This window comes from Marmota flaviventris, chromosome 12 (genome assembly GCF_047511675.1).
Source record: "Marmota flaviventris isolate mMarFla1 chromosome 12, mMarFla1.hap1, whole genome shotgun sequence".
NCBI classification, from domain to species: domain Eukaryota; kingdom Metazoa; phylum Chordata; class Mammalia; order Rodentia; family Sciuridae; genus Marmota; species Marmota flaviventris.
This window is the reverse complement of record NC_092509.1, coordinates 32,225,767-32,244,121: the sequence shown is the minus strand read 5'-3', so window position 1 is coordinate 32,244,121 and position 18,355 is coordinate 32,225,767. Positions and strand designations below refer to the sequence as shown.

The 18,355-nt window shown below is 33.4% G+C and overlaps 1 protein-coding gene across 4 annotated transcripts in view; it reads left to right on the top strand.

The window, feature by feature from the left end:
• The window catches only part of Spag6 (sperm associated antigen 6), a 63,327-nt gene extending 46,485 nt beyond the window's left edge, over positions 1–16,842 (top strand). For 3 of the 4 annotated variants that reach the window (XM_071619702.1, XM_071619701.1, XM_027928583.3), the window contains 4 exons: positions 1,604–1,795; positions 8,681–8,797; positions 11,109–11,254; positions 16,682–16,842. In XM_071619702.1, the coding sequence (XP_071475803.1) occupies positions 1,604–1,795; positions 8,681–8,797; positions 11,109–11,254; positions 16,682–16,751 (525 nt within the window). In that variant the 3' untranslated portion in view covers positions 16,752–16,842. The remainder of the gene's footprint in view (positions 1–1,603; positions 1,796–8,680; positions 8,798–11,108; positions 11,255–16,681) is intronic. The other variant, XM_071619703.1, reaches the window with a different exon arrangement.
• Positions 16,843–18,355: the final 1,513 nt, after the last annotated feature.

The window sequence follows — 18,355 nt, the reverse complement described above, 5'->3', positions numbered from 1 at the left end:
GATTCTTTGCATCACTCCCTTTCATCCTGTTCTTTTTCTTTTGTTCTTCTATTACCACAGGCTGTGACGGAGACTAGAGTAGTAGTGGTGCTTTCGGAAGAGTCACAGTAAGAATGTTACTGGGGTTGTTTTTGATCCTCCGTTCTTTTGTGGAAAGTCAGAAAGCTCCCGCGTAGGAGGAAGGATGAAGGCCGCAGCAGCTGCCTGTGCTGCCTCCCTGCTCCTGCTAGCTGCCCGGGAGGCTCTCCCCTTTGGTCTAGGGCTGCTGCTGGCCTTTCCCACCTGGTTTTGTTTTTCAGTTAGTTAAGATCAAGGTGGCGGCAGCAGAGGCGCACCACCCTAAAGTAGTGCAGCTTTCTCGTCTTTTCCCGTGTAGCTCTTCAGGGACTATTAATAACGCCCTACATTTAAATAACGCTTTATAATTTTTTGAAGCACATTCATGCTCCTTATCTCACTTGTTATTCATAACAGTCGAGGCCAATAAGGCAGAGCTTGGGGGTCAGGTGGAGGCCCGGCTGCTTTTCTCCTGAATCTTCAGTCTCCTTCTATCACAGAAGGACAGGCTTTCTGCAGTCACTTCACTCTGAAGACAGGTCTGACCTTTTGTATTGGCAGACATGCATTTTTAGTTGTAGGAAAGAGCAAATGAAGAAATATGGCAGTTCTCTTTGGGAAACTGGTCTTAATAACCGAGTTAAAAGATGGAAGAGAAAAAAGTACGTATGATGATTTGGGCCTTCTCTATGGTGATGACCATGTGAATACTGTTTTTTTGTGGTACTAAATTTGAGGTGATTACTATAGTCTCAAATTAGTTAGAAAATTATCCCTGTGCAGAATCTGTGAATTAGAATTTGATTGGGGTTATTTGATTTTTTTCTTGGTTATATGGACTGTGATGTGGCTCTTTAGTTAATTGTATCTTTATTATTTAGATGAAATTGAAGCCTAAGAGTAAACTGTGAGCATATGCTATCTCTGTGACAAAAATAATCATTTCTACTTTGACATTCAGTCATGTTAAAATCAGCAAAACTATAACTTAAAAGTTGACCAAAATTAATGGAAAATTGTTTATATACTATTTCAGGAAATATATTAGTGGATATATTTCATTTAAAGGTATTTAGTTAGGTTTCTTAGACATTTCATTTTAAGTCTGTAGTATTTATTCTGTTCTCAGATGTATGTTACTTGGCAAGAATATACTTTTTTTAAAGATTCTAAATTAACTATTTTTTTAAACAAAGGAAAATAAAACATTTTAAGATCCTAAACATTTTTAATTTGTCACAGTGGAATCTGGTTTTGCCTAGTCTGTGACATCTGTTGTTTGGTTAAATGTCCCTCTATTTGGGGGGTAAAAGCTAGTAGAGATATTCGTAGTTAAGTTGGATTGTTACAGATAATTAAGGTAATTTAGTTCTAGTGATTTTATTGACTTAAGAAATGACAGCCCCTGTGATGTGCTCATTTATTGAACCATTTAGGAAAAAAAGGATCAAGGCTGAAATGATTTCTTCTAATGTTTGAAAGACACAGAAGACTCTTTAATCCTGCTCTAGATTTATAACACTTGCTCTTTTGATCACCGCTGCAGGGTGTACCCCAGTTGTCAGTCTGCCTGTCAGAAGAACCAGAAGATCATATTAAGGCTGCTGCTGCTTGGGCCTTAGGACAGATTGGGAGACACACTCCCGAACATGCACGGGCTGTCGCCGTCACAAATACTTTGCCAGTTCTTCTTTCTTTGTACATGTCACCCGAGAGTTCTGAGGATCTACAAGTGAAAGTAAGTGCTTTATTCTGAAGGGTTATATGACTATTTGTTAGATTTTTAACTCATTAAAAAATCCATAATTTTAATTTTCCTTATGGAAAATATTGCTTTTATGAGCCAAGAAATACAAATTTAGCTGAGCATGGTGGCTCACATGACTCTGGAGGCTGAAGCAGAAGGATAGCAAATTCAAGGATAGCCTATGTAACTTAGTAAGACCCTGTCTCATTAAAAGAAAGAAAGAAAGATACACAAATTATCAGAAGAATTGAGGTTTCTCTTTTTTTAGAAATAGGTTACCCTTGTCTCTGTAAATCAGTTATATATTTAAAGAAATCTGGGTCTAAAGTTATAAAATGAGTGGCTGGTTATTGCCTTCTACATTCCTGTTCACTTTTCCTATAAAATAGGAATTAAAGAATAATAGGATTTTTGAGTTGGAATTTGCTGGAAAGTTCTTTGGTCCATTTTACATTAAAAAAATTTAGTCCAAAATACTTTAAGGTGCTTTTCAAGGGTGTAAGGCAACTAATTGGAAAGTGTCCCTGAAGTTATATATTTTACCTCTCTTAACTTCAAGTCTACCTGATTTTTAAATTACATGTCTTGTCTATTTGTTCCTTTAAAAAAATCCACAAAATTCACCAAATCATTTTTATTTTTGCTTTGTTTATTTTGGCACTAGGGATTGAACTCAGGTGTGCTTTACCACTAAGCTACATTTCCAGCCCTTTTTATTTTTTTATTTTGAGACAGGTTCTCCCTAAATTGTTTAGGGCCTCACTAAGTTGCTAAGACTGGCCTTGAACTTGCACTCCTCCTGCCTTTGCCTCCCAAGTCACTGGGATTATAAGGGGTGTACCACTTCTCATTTAATCATTTTTAAATAGGCAAGTTTAATAAAAAAATATTACTAGCTACTAAAGTGATATACAAAACTTGAATATAAAGTAGGATGGATTGTTTAATAATTTTATACTGTCAAAGAAAAAATATTTTCCAGTGTACTTCCTCTTAGGAAAACACGTAACCTGTGTGTGTATGTTACTAGGGATTAAACCCAGAACCTTATACATCCAAGGTAAATACTCTATCACTGAGCTACTTGCCCAGTTAAAATAGGTAACTTTTTGAAAGCAGCTTGTGGAATTGACTTGGATTGAGGAAAGCTCATAGAAAAGACAATTTAAAATAAAATTAAGGGGCTAGGGATGAAGCTTGGCAAACATTTAAATTTTAGTTAAAACAGTAGATTAAATGCCAGGCACGGTGGTGTACAACTGTAATCCCAGTAGCTCAGGAGGCTGAAACAGGAGGATCACGAGTTCAAAGCCAGCCTCATCAACTTTAAGGTGCTAAACAATTCAGTGAGACCCCATCTCTAAATAAAATACAAAAAATAGAGCTGGGGATGTGGCTCAGTGGTTGAGTACCCCTGAGATCAATCCCTGGTACCAAACAAAAAACAAACAAACAAACAAAAAACCCAAAATAAATTAACAAATAGGAAAACACATTTACTAAAACATAACTTTAGTTGGTATAATGAGGCAGGAAAATAACTTAAACTACCTAGGTTAGGGACTCAGAGTTATATATAATGAGTCAGTTATTTGACTTATAAATTTTACAAAAGTGAATTTATGTTCACTTGGTGATGTTTGAATATTTTTTCTCTACAAATACACTGAAGGAAGTTGACTTCCAAGATTAACATTTTTTTTTTCAATTTGTAAGATAATTTTTAGATCAAAGCAGTGATTTAATAGATTTAAAGCTTCCTTCACATGACCCCAACATTGAGACAATATTGGCAGTGCTTGACAGAGAGAAAAAGATTGTGTTCTCTAAGGTCTATTCTAGTTCAACAGGTCTCTGATTCTTTGAATTTCTGATAAGAAGCCACAACTCCATTTCCAGTTTTGATTTGTCTATGCACACACCCACACACCTTTGTCCAGGTATGTGTATACATATATAATTTCAATCTATGTATGTCATCCTCTTTTAACCTCATATTTCTTAACCCATTATCATTATTTTTCCTTTTTTCTCCTCTCCTCCCCAACTTCTTGTACTTCTTTTCTTTCCTCAGTTCTCCTCACTTCTCATTCCCCTTCCCTTATTTCCAGTGATCCAAAGACTCTTGGCCTCCTCTGCAGGCATAAACTGGGCCTAGGCTGTAATAGTAATTGTGTTCAATTTAGAGATTATTAATAGATAATTTATTAATATTTAAAAATAATCTCTATTCTTTCAGATTCCTGCATTTAACAACTTTTGTTTTAAGTTTTGGAAATAAAATGAAAGAATACATGTAATAGAACATGAATGATTAATGGTGGAGTTAATAGTAATTATAGCTTGAGAAACCCTTGTAAATAGTCACTTAGTAGTATATAAAAATTACATAGTGCTACCTAAGTTTATATAGCTTGGTTTTTAAAGATTATTATGTAAATATCACTGGAATAAAATAAATTGGAAAACTTCACTTTTTAAAGCAAGATAACCTTTATCATGTTTTAGTTTATTGTAGGTGGCTTTAATAGGTTAACTTAATACTACAGTTCCTTCTGCTTTTATGTGACACAGAATTTACTTTCAGGAAATACACTGGGTACTAAATTAAAAAGTGGATCTTTTTTTTTTTTAAATTTTTTATTGTTGGCTGTTCAAAACATTACATAGTTCTTGATAGATCATATTTCACACTTTGATTCAAGTGGGTTATGAGCTCCCAAAAAGTGGATCTTTATAAGGCATTATCCTGTTAGCAATCTTCCCAAGACTTGAAGTCCATCTGAATATTTTCTTATTGTAGGGACTTAATCATTCCTTTTTCTTTCCCAAGTTCTCTTGAATTGTACCAGTTGTTGTTTTAGTGGCTTAAGAATGAAGTCCATTCAAGCCTGTTTGATTTGACCCTCTCCCACTAGGGAAAAGTGTATCCAAGAACACCAGGAACTCTCTAGTGGCATTTCTCATTTGTTAATCTGTGGCAGCTTTCAAATTACAAGGCCATGTTGAAGTTCATTTTGTCCCAAAGGCATGTCAGCTTCTGTAAGCATTCTCTAATTGGTTCCAGTCCAGCAGAACCAATGAGCAGCCTCATAGAATTTCTCTCATGTTGTCACTTAGCCTTATTATTTGCCTGCTCTTATGTTATTCCAAATACCTTAATCAAAGCAATACAAAACAAAACAAAAATCTTTGATCTAATAAACTGATCTGTATTTATTGTGAAAACATTTAGGCATTTTCATTTTCATTTGTTTTAATTTAGAGGCATCATTGAAATGTTCCATTTTTAGCTTGCGGCATTTGAATCAGTTTATTGTATTTAGTTATAAAATTATTTCTAATATATTTAATGTAGCTATTGTGTTTTTGTGTTCGTGGTTATTCCATCCTCACTTTTTAATTTTTTGCATGGTATTGGGGATTTAATCCAGGGCTCCAGCAAGCAAGGCAAGCTACTCCACCACTGAACTCTGTACCCCAGGCCCACTTTACATTTTTTAGCAGCTTTGTTGAGATATAATTTGCATATCATACAATTTACCCAATTAGATTTATATATACTACAGTGATTTATAGTTTACTTACAAGATTGTGAAACCATCACCATAAACTAATTTTAGAACATTTTTATTCCACACCAAAGAAATGTTGTGCCCTTACCACTCACTCCACATTCCCTCTGCATAGGCCCAGGCAACCATTAAAATTTACTTTTGGTATCTGTGGATTTTTGTAATCTGGACATTATGGAATCATACAGCATATGTGGCCTTTTGTGTCTAAGTTTTTTACTATGTAGTGTGAGTTTTAAGATTCCTCCATTATAGCATATATTAGTATTTTCCTTTTTATTTTCAAGTAATATTCCATTGCATTAATGTACCATATTTTGTTTATCCATTCACCCATTGATGGGCATTGGATTATTTCTACTATTTGACTATTATGAATTAGGCTGCTATGAATATTATTGTACAAGTTTTTGTGTGGATGTGTTTTCATTTCTCTTGGGTATATACCTCTTGGGTCTTGGGTAACTTCAATATTTTGAGGAACTGCCAAACTCTTCCAATGTAACCATACCATTTTATATTCCTACCACAAATATAAGAGGATTCCAATTTTTCCATATTCCTGGTAGCTCTTATTATCCTTATTTTTGATTATAGCCTTCCTAAGTGGGTGTGGTTTGGTATTGCATTGCAGTTTGATTTGTGTTTACTTAATGTTTAATGATGCTGAAAATCTTTTCATATACTTCTTGGCCATTTGTATGTTTTCTTTGCAGAAATATCTATTTACACTTTTTCCCAGACAACAATAAGTATTGACTGCCATGTGGAGAAACTTGAACCCTCTTACATTGCTAGTAGGAATATAAAATGTTGTGGTTATACTGAAAAACAGTTTAGTAGTTTTCCAAAATATTAAACATAAAGATATCACCATTACCCAACAAGTTCTATCTTAGATATCTACCCAAGAGAACTGAAAACACTTGTATACATAAAGACTTGCATATAAATTTTTATAGCATCATTATCATGATAGCCAAAAGTTGATATAGCCCACATGTCCATCAACTAGTGAATAGATGACCAAAATGTCATAAATCCATATAATAGAATCCTATTTGATGATGAAAAAGAACAAAGTACTGATACATGCTACAACATAGATAGAAATTCACAAACATTCTACATGGTGAACTATTCCAAGCACAAAAGTTTACACATTGCATGATTTAATTATTATGAATTGTCCAGACAGCCAAATTTATATAGACAGAAAGTAGATTAGTAGCTGCCTGAAGATGGTGGGGCTAAGTGGAGGTGGGAATGAGGAATGACTACAAATGGGCCTAAGACTCTTTTTGGGATGATGAAATGTTCTAAAATTAGATTGTGGAGATGGTCACATGATTCTGTAGATTTATAAAGTTCATTGAATTGTGTATTTAAAAACCAGTGAATTTATTATATATAAATTGTATCTTGGTAAAGTTAAAGATCTTAAACTCAGAAATAGACATGTAAACAAAATCTTAATTAACTGATATTTCTTTCATGTTGAATAAATAGCTGATTATAAATCATGACATACATTCCAACCTGTAACAATATAGCTATAAGTTGAGTTTATTTCTTCCAGATGAAGGATAGTAATGTTCAGTGAATTTCTAGTGTCATTAGACTCTTTTCAAGAGTTCTTGATTAATAATTCCACAGTACATCGTCAATTTGGAACTATTAGAATTAGAGGAGGGCGGGCTGGGGATATAGCTCAGTTGGTAGAGTGCTTGCCTCATTTTAAGATGGTCACAAAGAAACAGTATAACCAGGTATATTGGGAACTGAGAGTTCAATTCTAACTTATACTAGAGGTAAAGAGGGGGCTGCATTTCTTACATTCCTTCCTTTATTTAATCTAATTTATAAAACAATGTTTGAAGACAAATGTGTTAAAAGATAAGAGGTTATACAAGACTACTTTATTTGGGTTTCTGAGAAATCTTAAATTCAAGAGATCCTTTACTGGTAGCACAAATAGATTGAATGTTTTTGCTGAATCCATTAACAGTTATAAAGTAATGTGAAGATTAAAATTTTCCTGCATTTGAAGAGCATTGCTAAACATTCAGTAACAAGATCACAATCCCAGAAGACCAGGTTGACTAAGCCCTCAGAGAGAGAATGTTTAAACAGAGCAAATCTGTATGGATGCACTGAAGCACAAAACCATATACAAGCAGATGTGGAATTCCAGTGGAAAATACCTATAGATACACACAATTGTGAAACTTTCCAAAATGAAAGGGACAGGCTGTAATACAAGGAAACAAACTCACAACCAGCCATGGCTTCAGAGCTGGCTGCAGTGATGTGATATAGTCACATCAGGACTTTCCTTCAGCAATGCTATGGCAGGGAGCAGCACTATGTGGTGTCACTTTGATTTATGGAAGAGCCAGGTGTGGTGGCACACACCTGTAACCCCAGCAACTTGGGAGGATGAGGCAGGAGGATCACTAGTTCAAAGCCAGCCTTAGCAGTGGTGAGGTGCTAAGCAACTTGGTGAGACCATGTCTCTAAATAAAATACACAATAGGGCTGGGGATGTGGCTCAGTGACCAAATGTCCCTGAGTTTAATCCCAGGTGCCAAAAAAAAAAAAAAAAAGAGGAAAGAAGAAATATGGAAGAATTCTGGGTGTGTGTGGGGAGTACCATGTGGTACCTGATCTTTTGTTTGTAGGTGATCCACTTCCTATTGTTGAGATGAGTTTTTCTTGACAGCTGAATAGATCCTATCTGTTTTGCTTCTATAAAGGATGAAGAAATTTCTTCCCATAACCCATAGCCACATTTCTGCAGATATGCATTGAGTAATACACACAGTAGATATTTCTAAATACATATGTATAAACCAAGGAATCTTTTGGAGAATACACAATGTCTGATAATGTCATTCTACAATAAACCACATTGTTTTCTCATATTTATTGATTGGGAGAAATAGGATGTATTAGTTATCATAGTTTCATATATACAAATGTTACACTAATAATAAACACATATTAATTTATAGTCTATAATTTTATGCTTCATAATTTTAATTTCCTGATAGATATTTTAAAAACTCTATAAATATTATATATTTTAAGGTTTAACAGAAAGACAGCTGTCAGGGTATTCTATAGTAAAACCAATCAAAAATAGGAGTTTGTCAGCCAGTTATTTTTAATAATGAAGCAACTGCAGGTTAGACCGGGAAATTGATTTCATTTTCAAATTCCAGGAATTTATGACATGAATTTTTGTGAAACTTTCATTGATTACTCAATTTCATATGCATTTTCCTTTGTATTTCAATAGAGCAAAAAAGCCATTAAAAGTATCCTACAAAAATGCACCTACCTACCAGCCCTTGAACCATTTCTGTACGATGCTCCTCCCAATATTCTGAAGCATGTGGTTGGACAGTTCAGTAAGGTAAGAATTGCTCTTTTAGCCTTTAAGAATTAGAGTAAGAAAATAAAAATGATTTGTTGACTTTTTTGTTGTTGTTGTTTTCTTCTTTAAGATCGGGTCTGGGGTTTACTACTTAACTCTCTGTATTTACACGGATAATACAGGCTAGTAACGTCCACATATAAATAAAACACTTCCTTCTTTCCCACTCTTTTCTCAGTTTCTATACTGTCATTTTAAGTATTCTCAGGAAGTAAGTGGTATGTCAACACATAAACACTTTGTAATACAGATAATATATATTGATAAGTAACTTTTAGTAGTTTTTCCCAATGTCTTTTAGTTTCATTCACCTGGGAACATGGCAAAGATCTTATAAAGAAAAAGAAAGATGTCTCTGAGCCACTGAAATATTTTTCACGAAGTCCATGCACTTTACTACAGATGCTCTCAGACAGTCATTTGGAACCTACTGACTTTTTTTTTTATGAACAGTTTTAACAAATGTAGCTGTCACATTTCTAAGATCATTGCAGATTAAGCGATAGTAAGTGGTAGTAAGGGAGAAAGGTCAAGCTGCTAGAAGTGGGCACGGCTGGCAGAGTTGACTACTGATAGTCAGGTATAGAAGAGAAGAGCAGTATAACACAGTCATCGGCGTCAGGATGGCGACCTAAGCCATCAAAAATAAGTTCAATTATCTTCATATGTTTGACTTAAGAAAATGAGGTCAGCAAGGTATATACCACAGTGCTTATGCATACAGGCTCAGGCACTGAAGTATGTATGTGTGCTACTTAATAGCACTAATTCTTTACTAAAGTCTTGACCTCTCTAAATCTTAATTTGACTACCTGTAAAGTGAGAAGAATAGTGGTTTTTATTTCATATGATCAATGTAAAGATTAAATGAGATTGATTATGGCTAATTAAATCACTTTTTAAATTAGGGAAGAGGGCAAGTTCATTTTAATAGTTTTAATGCTACATAAATGCAGTACTACTGTTGTATAGCATATTTCTACAAATAATGAACAAAAAGTGTATATTCTAACTTTTAAGTACATTCTACATTTTAGATACTCATATAAAAGGTAGATTTTACTAACAGCCCTTAGTTCTCGAGTCTCTCCAAGATCCCCTCAAGTGCCACAGCTACTGGAAAGCAGAGGTTATCTCTGAAGCTACCTCAGGATACAGTTCTGTGCATCAGACCCCTATGCTCTGTTTTTCCTTTCAAGAAAATAATGAAACATTTTTTTCCCTCTTAGTTATATGGGATGTGGGAGATAAAATGGCATATTCCCTTTGAAAAACCCACTAACCAACTAATGTAGAGAAAAGACTATAAAGTACTGCATGGGGAAAAATTCATTTCTTCATTTTTGTGTACTGTTGGGTGCTAAGTAAGAAATTCACTAGCCGATTTGGTCATCTACCTTATCTAAGGGTAAGGTGCTGAGTGGATCATCTATAGACAAGAGTCATCAACTCTTGAAAATGAATAGTTGACATTGTTTCTGAAAGTCATTTTGTAGTTTAATTTTTTAGTCTAACGAGCAAGAATATATTGTAGTTTTATTGAACTTGCTATGAAAATGAACACTTTGAACTTGCTATGAAAATGAACACTATGCTAAGAGTTCAAAATCAGTAAATAAAAATCAGTGAGATTCATGGAAGTTAAACAATTAATTAAGGGCAAGTATCATATACTTTGCAGATGTGTACATTTGCTTCAGGCAGAATTTTTAATTTTCTTAGAGGCTTCTTAAAGGAATAATACTCAAGCAAAATCTTAAAACTATGAGTCAGAGTTAATCAGGCAAAACGGGAGGCTTGTGGAGTGTGAAAGGTATTCTAGGGGGAGGATGCAGCATGGGCAAAGGCAAGAAATAACACAGCATTCACACTTTGATGTTACTGAAGCAAAATTTAGGGTGGAGATTGGTGGGTAAGGAAGCTAGAGAGGAGTATAGGAGTTGGGCCCCAGAAGACCTTTCCTGCTTTGTTAAGGAGCTTGCCTTCAATTTCATAGGTAGTGGAGACACCCCAAATGAGTGTAAACTTTATGTTTTATGTTTACGAGTAGAACACCAATGTTTTTGCTCATATTCATTGCCTTTCTTCCATCTCCACAACATAAAAAGTTAATGCACTTCTAGAAGGAGTGCATTTCACTTCCAATCATCAGCAAATTTTGGCTTACAATGCTATAAATATATCGGGTGTACATTTTCTTCTACATTTTTTGGATACTTTATTGCTTTTTTGGTAGCAATGATCTAACTTGGAAAAGAAGAGCTGACATTTTTATTTGTTTACTTTCAAGGTGCTACCACATGATAGCAAAGCTCGAAGACTTTTTGTAACAAGTGGTGGACTAAAAAAGGTTCAAGAGATAAAAGCAGAACCTGGTTCTCTCCTTCAAGAATATATCAACAGTATTAACAGTTGTTACCCAGAGGAAATTGTGAGGTGAGAATATGGACTTCAAAAAGTTCAATATTATGTTGTAGTGTTTTTGGTTTCAAATCTAGATTTTTATATCCACTTTTCAAAATGTGTACTTTGAAATACTACATGAGGCCAGTGGATACCTTGACTTTTCTCTTGATCTCTTTTTAACCCTCTTCAAATTTAATTATGTTCTGATTTATACATTTCCAAATCAACCTAGAATATTATTTAAGGCATTGATATACTAATTTAATATATGCTACTAAGGAATAACCAAATACAGAGTCTAAATTAAACTGTTTTTAAATTGTGAATACCTGTTTTTGAAGAAGCCTGTAGATTGTGATTTTCATAGTTCCCTGTGTATTCTTAAGCTCACATTACATTAATGGAAATATTATTGAAGATAATAATGTTGAGTAATAAAAAGAAAGTTACTATGTACATGAGAAAAAATACATAAATAATATGTATGATATGCTGACATGCCGGTATCTCAGAGTAATCTTATAGGAAGCTATGTTCAAGATTATTATTATTATTTTTTTTTTTTTGTGGTGCTGGTGATAGAACCCAAGGCCTCATATATTCTAAGCAAGTGCTCTACTCCCAGCCCAGATAAAACATTTTTTAAATAAAGTTGATTTGCAAGCATTAAACCCAAGTCTCAGTTCTTGTAGGCCTAATGGAAAACTATACCATTAAACCCAAAATAAATACAAGCAAATTTTACCAAGAAAATAATAGAATGAATTAAACAAATGAATTTTGAAAAGTGCTCACAAAGACTGAAGACTAAAAGGTATATTTATTTATAGTTTTGTAATCTTATGCTAAATTCTTTCTTCACTAATACTGAAAAATATAAATTGCAGTTTTTTTATGTTATAGCATATATATAATTTATAGTTTATTCTATTTAATATCAATAATTTTTAATAATATGGTAACAATAATTTTTAAAGCACACAAAAAAGTTAAGATAAAATGTGTTTTCTGTTCATGTATATTCAGATAGAAAATTCTTTCATGAGTTGAAAGTTTATGTACCTTTGGGAGGCTTATGCAAACTCCTTTCCCAAAAGAGTTCTAATAAACCAGCTTCGAAAATATTAATCAGAAGAGCAATATATCATAACATGTATAATTACTATACAGAGAATATACAAATGTTTTTGTGTAGCATAAAATATGTATGAAACCACTAAATTTGGGATTATAAAAATCTTTTTTCAGCTGGGTGTGGTGGTACAACCTGTATCCAGTGACTTGGAAGACAGAGGCAGGATAAACCTGAGTTCAAGGCCAGCCTCAGAAACTTAATGAGACCCTGCCTCAGAATAAAAAATGAAAAGGCTGGGAGTATAGCTCAGTGATAAAATGCTGCTGGGTTCAATCTCCAGTATCCACCTCAAAAAATCTTTTATTAATATTGTTACATTAATTTTTATACTTGGGATATATGTCCATGCAGGAAGAATGCTGTTTTATATGTTTAAGATAACTCCCAATTCAATTTTCTAAAAAAAAAAAATTAAAGAAAAATTGGGGGAAAAAGGCAAATAAATTAAAAGATTCCAAAATGGAATTATGTGTTAGAATTTATCAATGTTAAGGTACTTTCTTGAGTAGAAGTTTTCTTTTTACTCCTTTTAAGCCATATTTTTAAATTGAGCACTGAGGGAAATTAAAAACTGTCCAATTAGAATTTAATCTGGCTGGGCATGGTGGCCTATAATTCTAGTGGCTTGGGAGGCTGAGACAGGAGGATCACAAGTTCAAAACCAGCCTCAGCAACTTAGTGAGACCCTATAAAAAAGGGCTGGGGATGTGACTCAGTGGTCCCGAGTTCAATCCCTGGTACAAGAAAAAAAAAAAAAAGAATTTAATCTGGTGCATTGTAAAAATACCATTGTAAAAGTTAACTTGCATTCTGTCATCTGGGGTATCCTTTTAAACATTTGTAATTATCTTGAGGAATGTTGGTTGGCTGACTTTTAAAAATTTTCTAGTGTTTTTTAAGCATTAGCTTCTATAGTGTTTTATAGAATCTTTGAAACGTTGTCTTTCTGTGAAAATAGACAAATATATTTTAAAATGTTTCTATTTTTGTAATTATATATTTCCCAAGAATCACTTGATGACAACTTTTAGAACTTTTATAGCTAATTTTTAGAACTAATGTAAGAAAAGATGATCAGTAGATACATTGTCATCTATTATTAGCCTAAACATTTATTTCATATTGCCAATTTTAGTAATCTTTAAGGTAGGCCTTAGAAGACCAAAGGTCTAGGCTGGGCCCACTCCACAGCCAAGTGTTTTTAAAAACTCCTTTGTGTTCTGTATCTCTGCCCACACTGGGGAGGGGAAGTGGATTTTTGGCAACCATCTCATCTGGGGAAGGATGCCTCAGCACAGTCTGCCATTCTGTATATTTCTGTTTCAAAACAATATAATAATGTTGCTATGATACAATTTTATATAGGTCTTATATAAAGTTAATTCACTTCCATTCTTAAAGAGTGTTTATAGAGGTAAGTCAGAATAGCAGTGGTTGACAAGTGAGAGGAAGGAATTTCTTGCTCTTTTGGCTGCGTTCATTTTGCTTCTTTGATGAGAACTAGGGCTGCATGCTCAGATTTAAGTGTCAAACAAACCTAGGTGTCTGTCTTGGTTTCATCTGCTTACTGTGTGACCTTGGATATAATATTTAAACCTTTTAGCCTTAGTTTCTGCATCTATAAAATGTAGATAATTACCTGTTTAATAGAATTAAATAAGAATGCTTAAAGGGTTTACACATAAAATTTCAATCCAGTAAGTATTTCTTATCATCCTCTTTTTGCAACTCTATTCTATTTTTCATTCTCTTGAAGATAAACATTATTATCAGCTAAATCAAATATAATGTTATAATAATATTAGAGAAACTATGTAGCAGTTCTTGGCCATTTATTTTTTGTCACTGTTTTGATGAAAAAACATATCAAGCAAATTTTTGTTTCTTTTGGCATTAATAAAAGACATAAGATTATTCTGGTTTGATTTAGATTACATTTGGTTGCTAAGGTAGAGTTCCACTTTTCCTGATGAAAATCTGTTTGAATTCCTTAACATCAGATAGACTATAGTTGAAATGGGACTTTCTGACAGCTAATGAACAACTTAGAATATATATATTTATTTATGGACCTATATTCTGAGACACATCTGTATGCACTTATGGGAAGGTAGGCAGTGCTCAGTGTCTACTCTGCTAAGGGTGAGGGGAGAAAGTGACCAGCACATTTTCTTTTCTGTGGGGATCATAAGGTTTCTGAGATCTCTGGGAAAGAGGTACAGCAATGGCAGTTAGTTTGGAGCCAAGGAAAACCTCAAGAATTATTGGCAGATCCTAATTGATTTATTGAGGGTCTTTATTATAAAACAACAATGTTCAATAGAAATATAATGTGAGCCAAATATGTAATTTCAAAATGTCTTGCAGCTATATTAAAAAATGCAAAACAAAACAAGGTAAATAAATTCTAATGATATATTTTTGTTAGTCAAAAATATATCCAAATGTTTTTATTTCAACTTGTAATCAAATATAAAAGATTATAAATAAGTTACTTTATATTTTAGAAATATTTTATTGCTTCCAGCACATCTTAATTCAGATGCTAAATTTCACTGGAAATACTTGACCTATATTTAGATTATGTAAAATTTGCACTTAAAAAAGTAGACTCACAGATATTCTAAATATACCTAATTGTTTTTCAATAATTTAATTGCCAATTTTGAATTTGAGATTAAATTTAAAAATTCAGTTCCTCAAACACAGTAGCCATATTTCTAGTACTCAACAGCCGCATGTGGGTGGTTGCTATCATATTAAACAGTACAATTTTAAAGATTAAAAAAAAAGTTTTGTTTCTAGCCTTCATTTTTTTGCAGTACTGATGATTGAACCCAGGGTCACACATGCTAGGCAAATGCTCTGCTATTGAGCTACATCCCCAGCTCTTTTTATTTTATTTTGATACAAGGTCTGCCTAAGTTGTCCAGCTGGCCTCAACCTTGGTAATCCTCCTTCATCCACTCCCAAAAAGCTGGGATTATTAATATATGCCTCCATGCCCAGCAAACTTCTTGCATTTATACAGAATGTACTTTTCTTGTGTCTGACACATTTATAAGGCTTAGGAAAGTGAGGCCTGCTTTAAAATTTGTGACTAACTCAGACCAGGAGAGAAATATTTGTGAATTCCTCAGCACAAGAACACTTCAAAGAAATCCAATGGTGAAATATTTTTTTCAAGCTTAGCAGGCCTTTTGAGGAGAAACATTTTTAAGGTAGCTTTTTATGTATGTATGTATATATGTATGTTCTGTTTAATTATGACTGTGTGTAAGCATACTACTGAGAAAACAGATCCCTGTTTTGTTCAGCTTAACTTGACAAATCATGGAACAAATAAGTGTATACAAATTATGAGTTTTTAAGTCAAGCATCTAGGCATAAAGATAAGTAACAAAGGGCAAAGCAAATCCCTAACAATAGGTTTTATCTAGAGAAAATACTTCAGAAGCTTAATTATTTTGAGTGAATTGGAAATTTTTAAATTATACTTTAGATTTTTAAATCTATCATATTCCAGAATGCCTGACAAATTTTATTTGACATGTTTTTACATACATGCAAATTTTTTCCAGGCATATCAAACATCCAACAATGCATTAATCAATATATTTAATACTTTTACATTAAAATTTTTATAAAATGTTCAGTGTATAGATATAAATTCATAGTACTAAATATGCCCAAGAACTAATGAAAATGGTTAATTCTAAATATATATGATATAAATATTTGTAAACCATTTATTAAATACTTCTTCAATATGAATTCTACTCCCCCCCAATTTTTGTTTTTATGGGCATTCACTAAGAGGGCTGGCAGCGTTAGGGAGGTGGCTCAGAGGCAGAACACTTTGCTTCAGACGTGCAAGGCCCCTGGGTTCAATCTCCAGTAACACACACACACACACACAGAGAAATGAATTCTAAGGCAATGTGGAATTTGATTATTGATAATAAGTTATATAGTCTAATTTATGAAAAAATCTATCAGCTATGACCCTTAAAGCAACATTACTCACTTGGTATAATAAAGTCTCTGTAATAAGATACTGTCACTGGATCAAAGGTTCATACTTGGAAGACATCCCTTTTGCCATTATATTTATATTCCCTAAGTGTTTTGCTATTTGTGAACTGATACTCTCTTCTTTGAATCTCTCTAAACTTATTCATAAAGCATTACTAAAACACAATTATTCAGGGTTTATGTGAGGCTTTATTCACAGAATTATTTCAGATAAACTCCTTAAATAAATTTTTTATGTCCACTGTGCTGACTTTAATAAATATCTAATAGCAAATTTTCTTTTCCAGGTACTATTCCCCTGGATATTCAGAGACACTTCTGCAGAGAGTGGACAGCTATCAACCACTTATCAACTAAACAAAGTTATATATTAATACTCAAATTCACAGCAGAGAATTTGTGATTACTGTTATAATTGTTAAAGTTCTTTATAAATATTCAAACTTAAGTACATTCTAGATTTATTCAATGTGACATACCTTTAGATAATATTTTCTAAATTTATGCAATACTTTAAAAATTAGTAGCTTGAATACATGAGGAAATATTCATATTCATTTGCATGCATAGGATTTGTATTTGCTCTAAAGGTAGATTTAAAAAGACATAAAAGGGTTTTTAAGGTATCTGTTATTTTTCTGCTAAACAGCACTCATACATACATACCCCCTCCAACTACACAGAGGTAAGAGATAACGTTCAATGTTTTTTTGGCCAACTTCCTTTGGCAAGGAAAAACTGATCTTGCAGATTACACATTAGGATCTAGAAGAAAAATAGTTAAAAGAGAAACTGATGACGGGAATACAGGACTCCAATGCTGGTTGCATAAATGCATTAAACTCACAGAATCTAGGGATAACTTGTCAGGTTAAGAATTTAAGAAGGCCCTTCTCTTTATCACAACATTTGGAAGTTCTTTTTACCTAAAGTGTTCCTTATCCTACACAGGGCTGGCTTTGTTCATGAATAAACAAGGAAGCAGGCATAAAAAATGGCTGTCAGTATTCCCTTGTTCTAGGTTGTTCACTTTCCCAAATTTCAAAGCTACATGTTTTTTTAGGGATTTAAGGGAATAATTTGTAAAGAATACCTATAGGCTCAAATTTATATACATTTTCACTTAGGAAGCTGTAAAGGGATTAAAGAGTATTTTAATAAAATTTTAAATAAAAGAATATTAGAATTGTTTTTTTTTTTTTCCTTATCTAGTATTTTTCTGACTTTGGGGAATCTTTGGATTTGGGAGTCTTGTTTTGTATGTGCCTTTAAATCTAAAAGGAATGTTGTTTATGGTGATCTTTCTGGGAGACTTTCAGAGAAAGTGACAACCTGGAGAGCCCCCAGGACACCATGGGTCCAATCTGTTTTTCTTTTCAGGTTTTCTTTTTGGATTCTTCACCCCCTACCTCCCACAAAAGGAACCTAATCATTTAATTTTGGCATTTTTCTGGACTCATCTTTGTCATCATTATTTCCAAATAGTGCATAATTTGTTGTGTCTTTTAAAATTCATCAAACACAAGGATTGTCCCATTTTCCCCCCTTATGACAGGCTAGGATTGCTAAGTGATTTCATTTTTTTGTTTTAGTCTAGGGATTGAACCCATGGCCTTGCACATGTTAAATAGGTGCTCTCCCATTGAGCTACACCTCCAGTCCCTGGATTCATTGTTAAATACTTTCTGGGGCCTGTTTTGTTTTCTTGTAGCAATATCTTTCACTCCTTGTGTCAGAAAGTGTAACTTTTATTACCAATTTTATAACTTACTTTCTTTCCTCCCATCTCATTTGTCTTATAAGCCTTTAATAACTTGAGAAAGTAAAAGTAGTTTTTATCTTTTTTCTTTAAGACTGTTTTTCTTATGATGACTATGTTGGTAATGATGGAAACTAGTTCATATAGGTTAAAACATCCTCAGATATGATTGGAATGGTGACTGTCCTATGTTTTCTTGAAA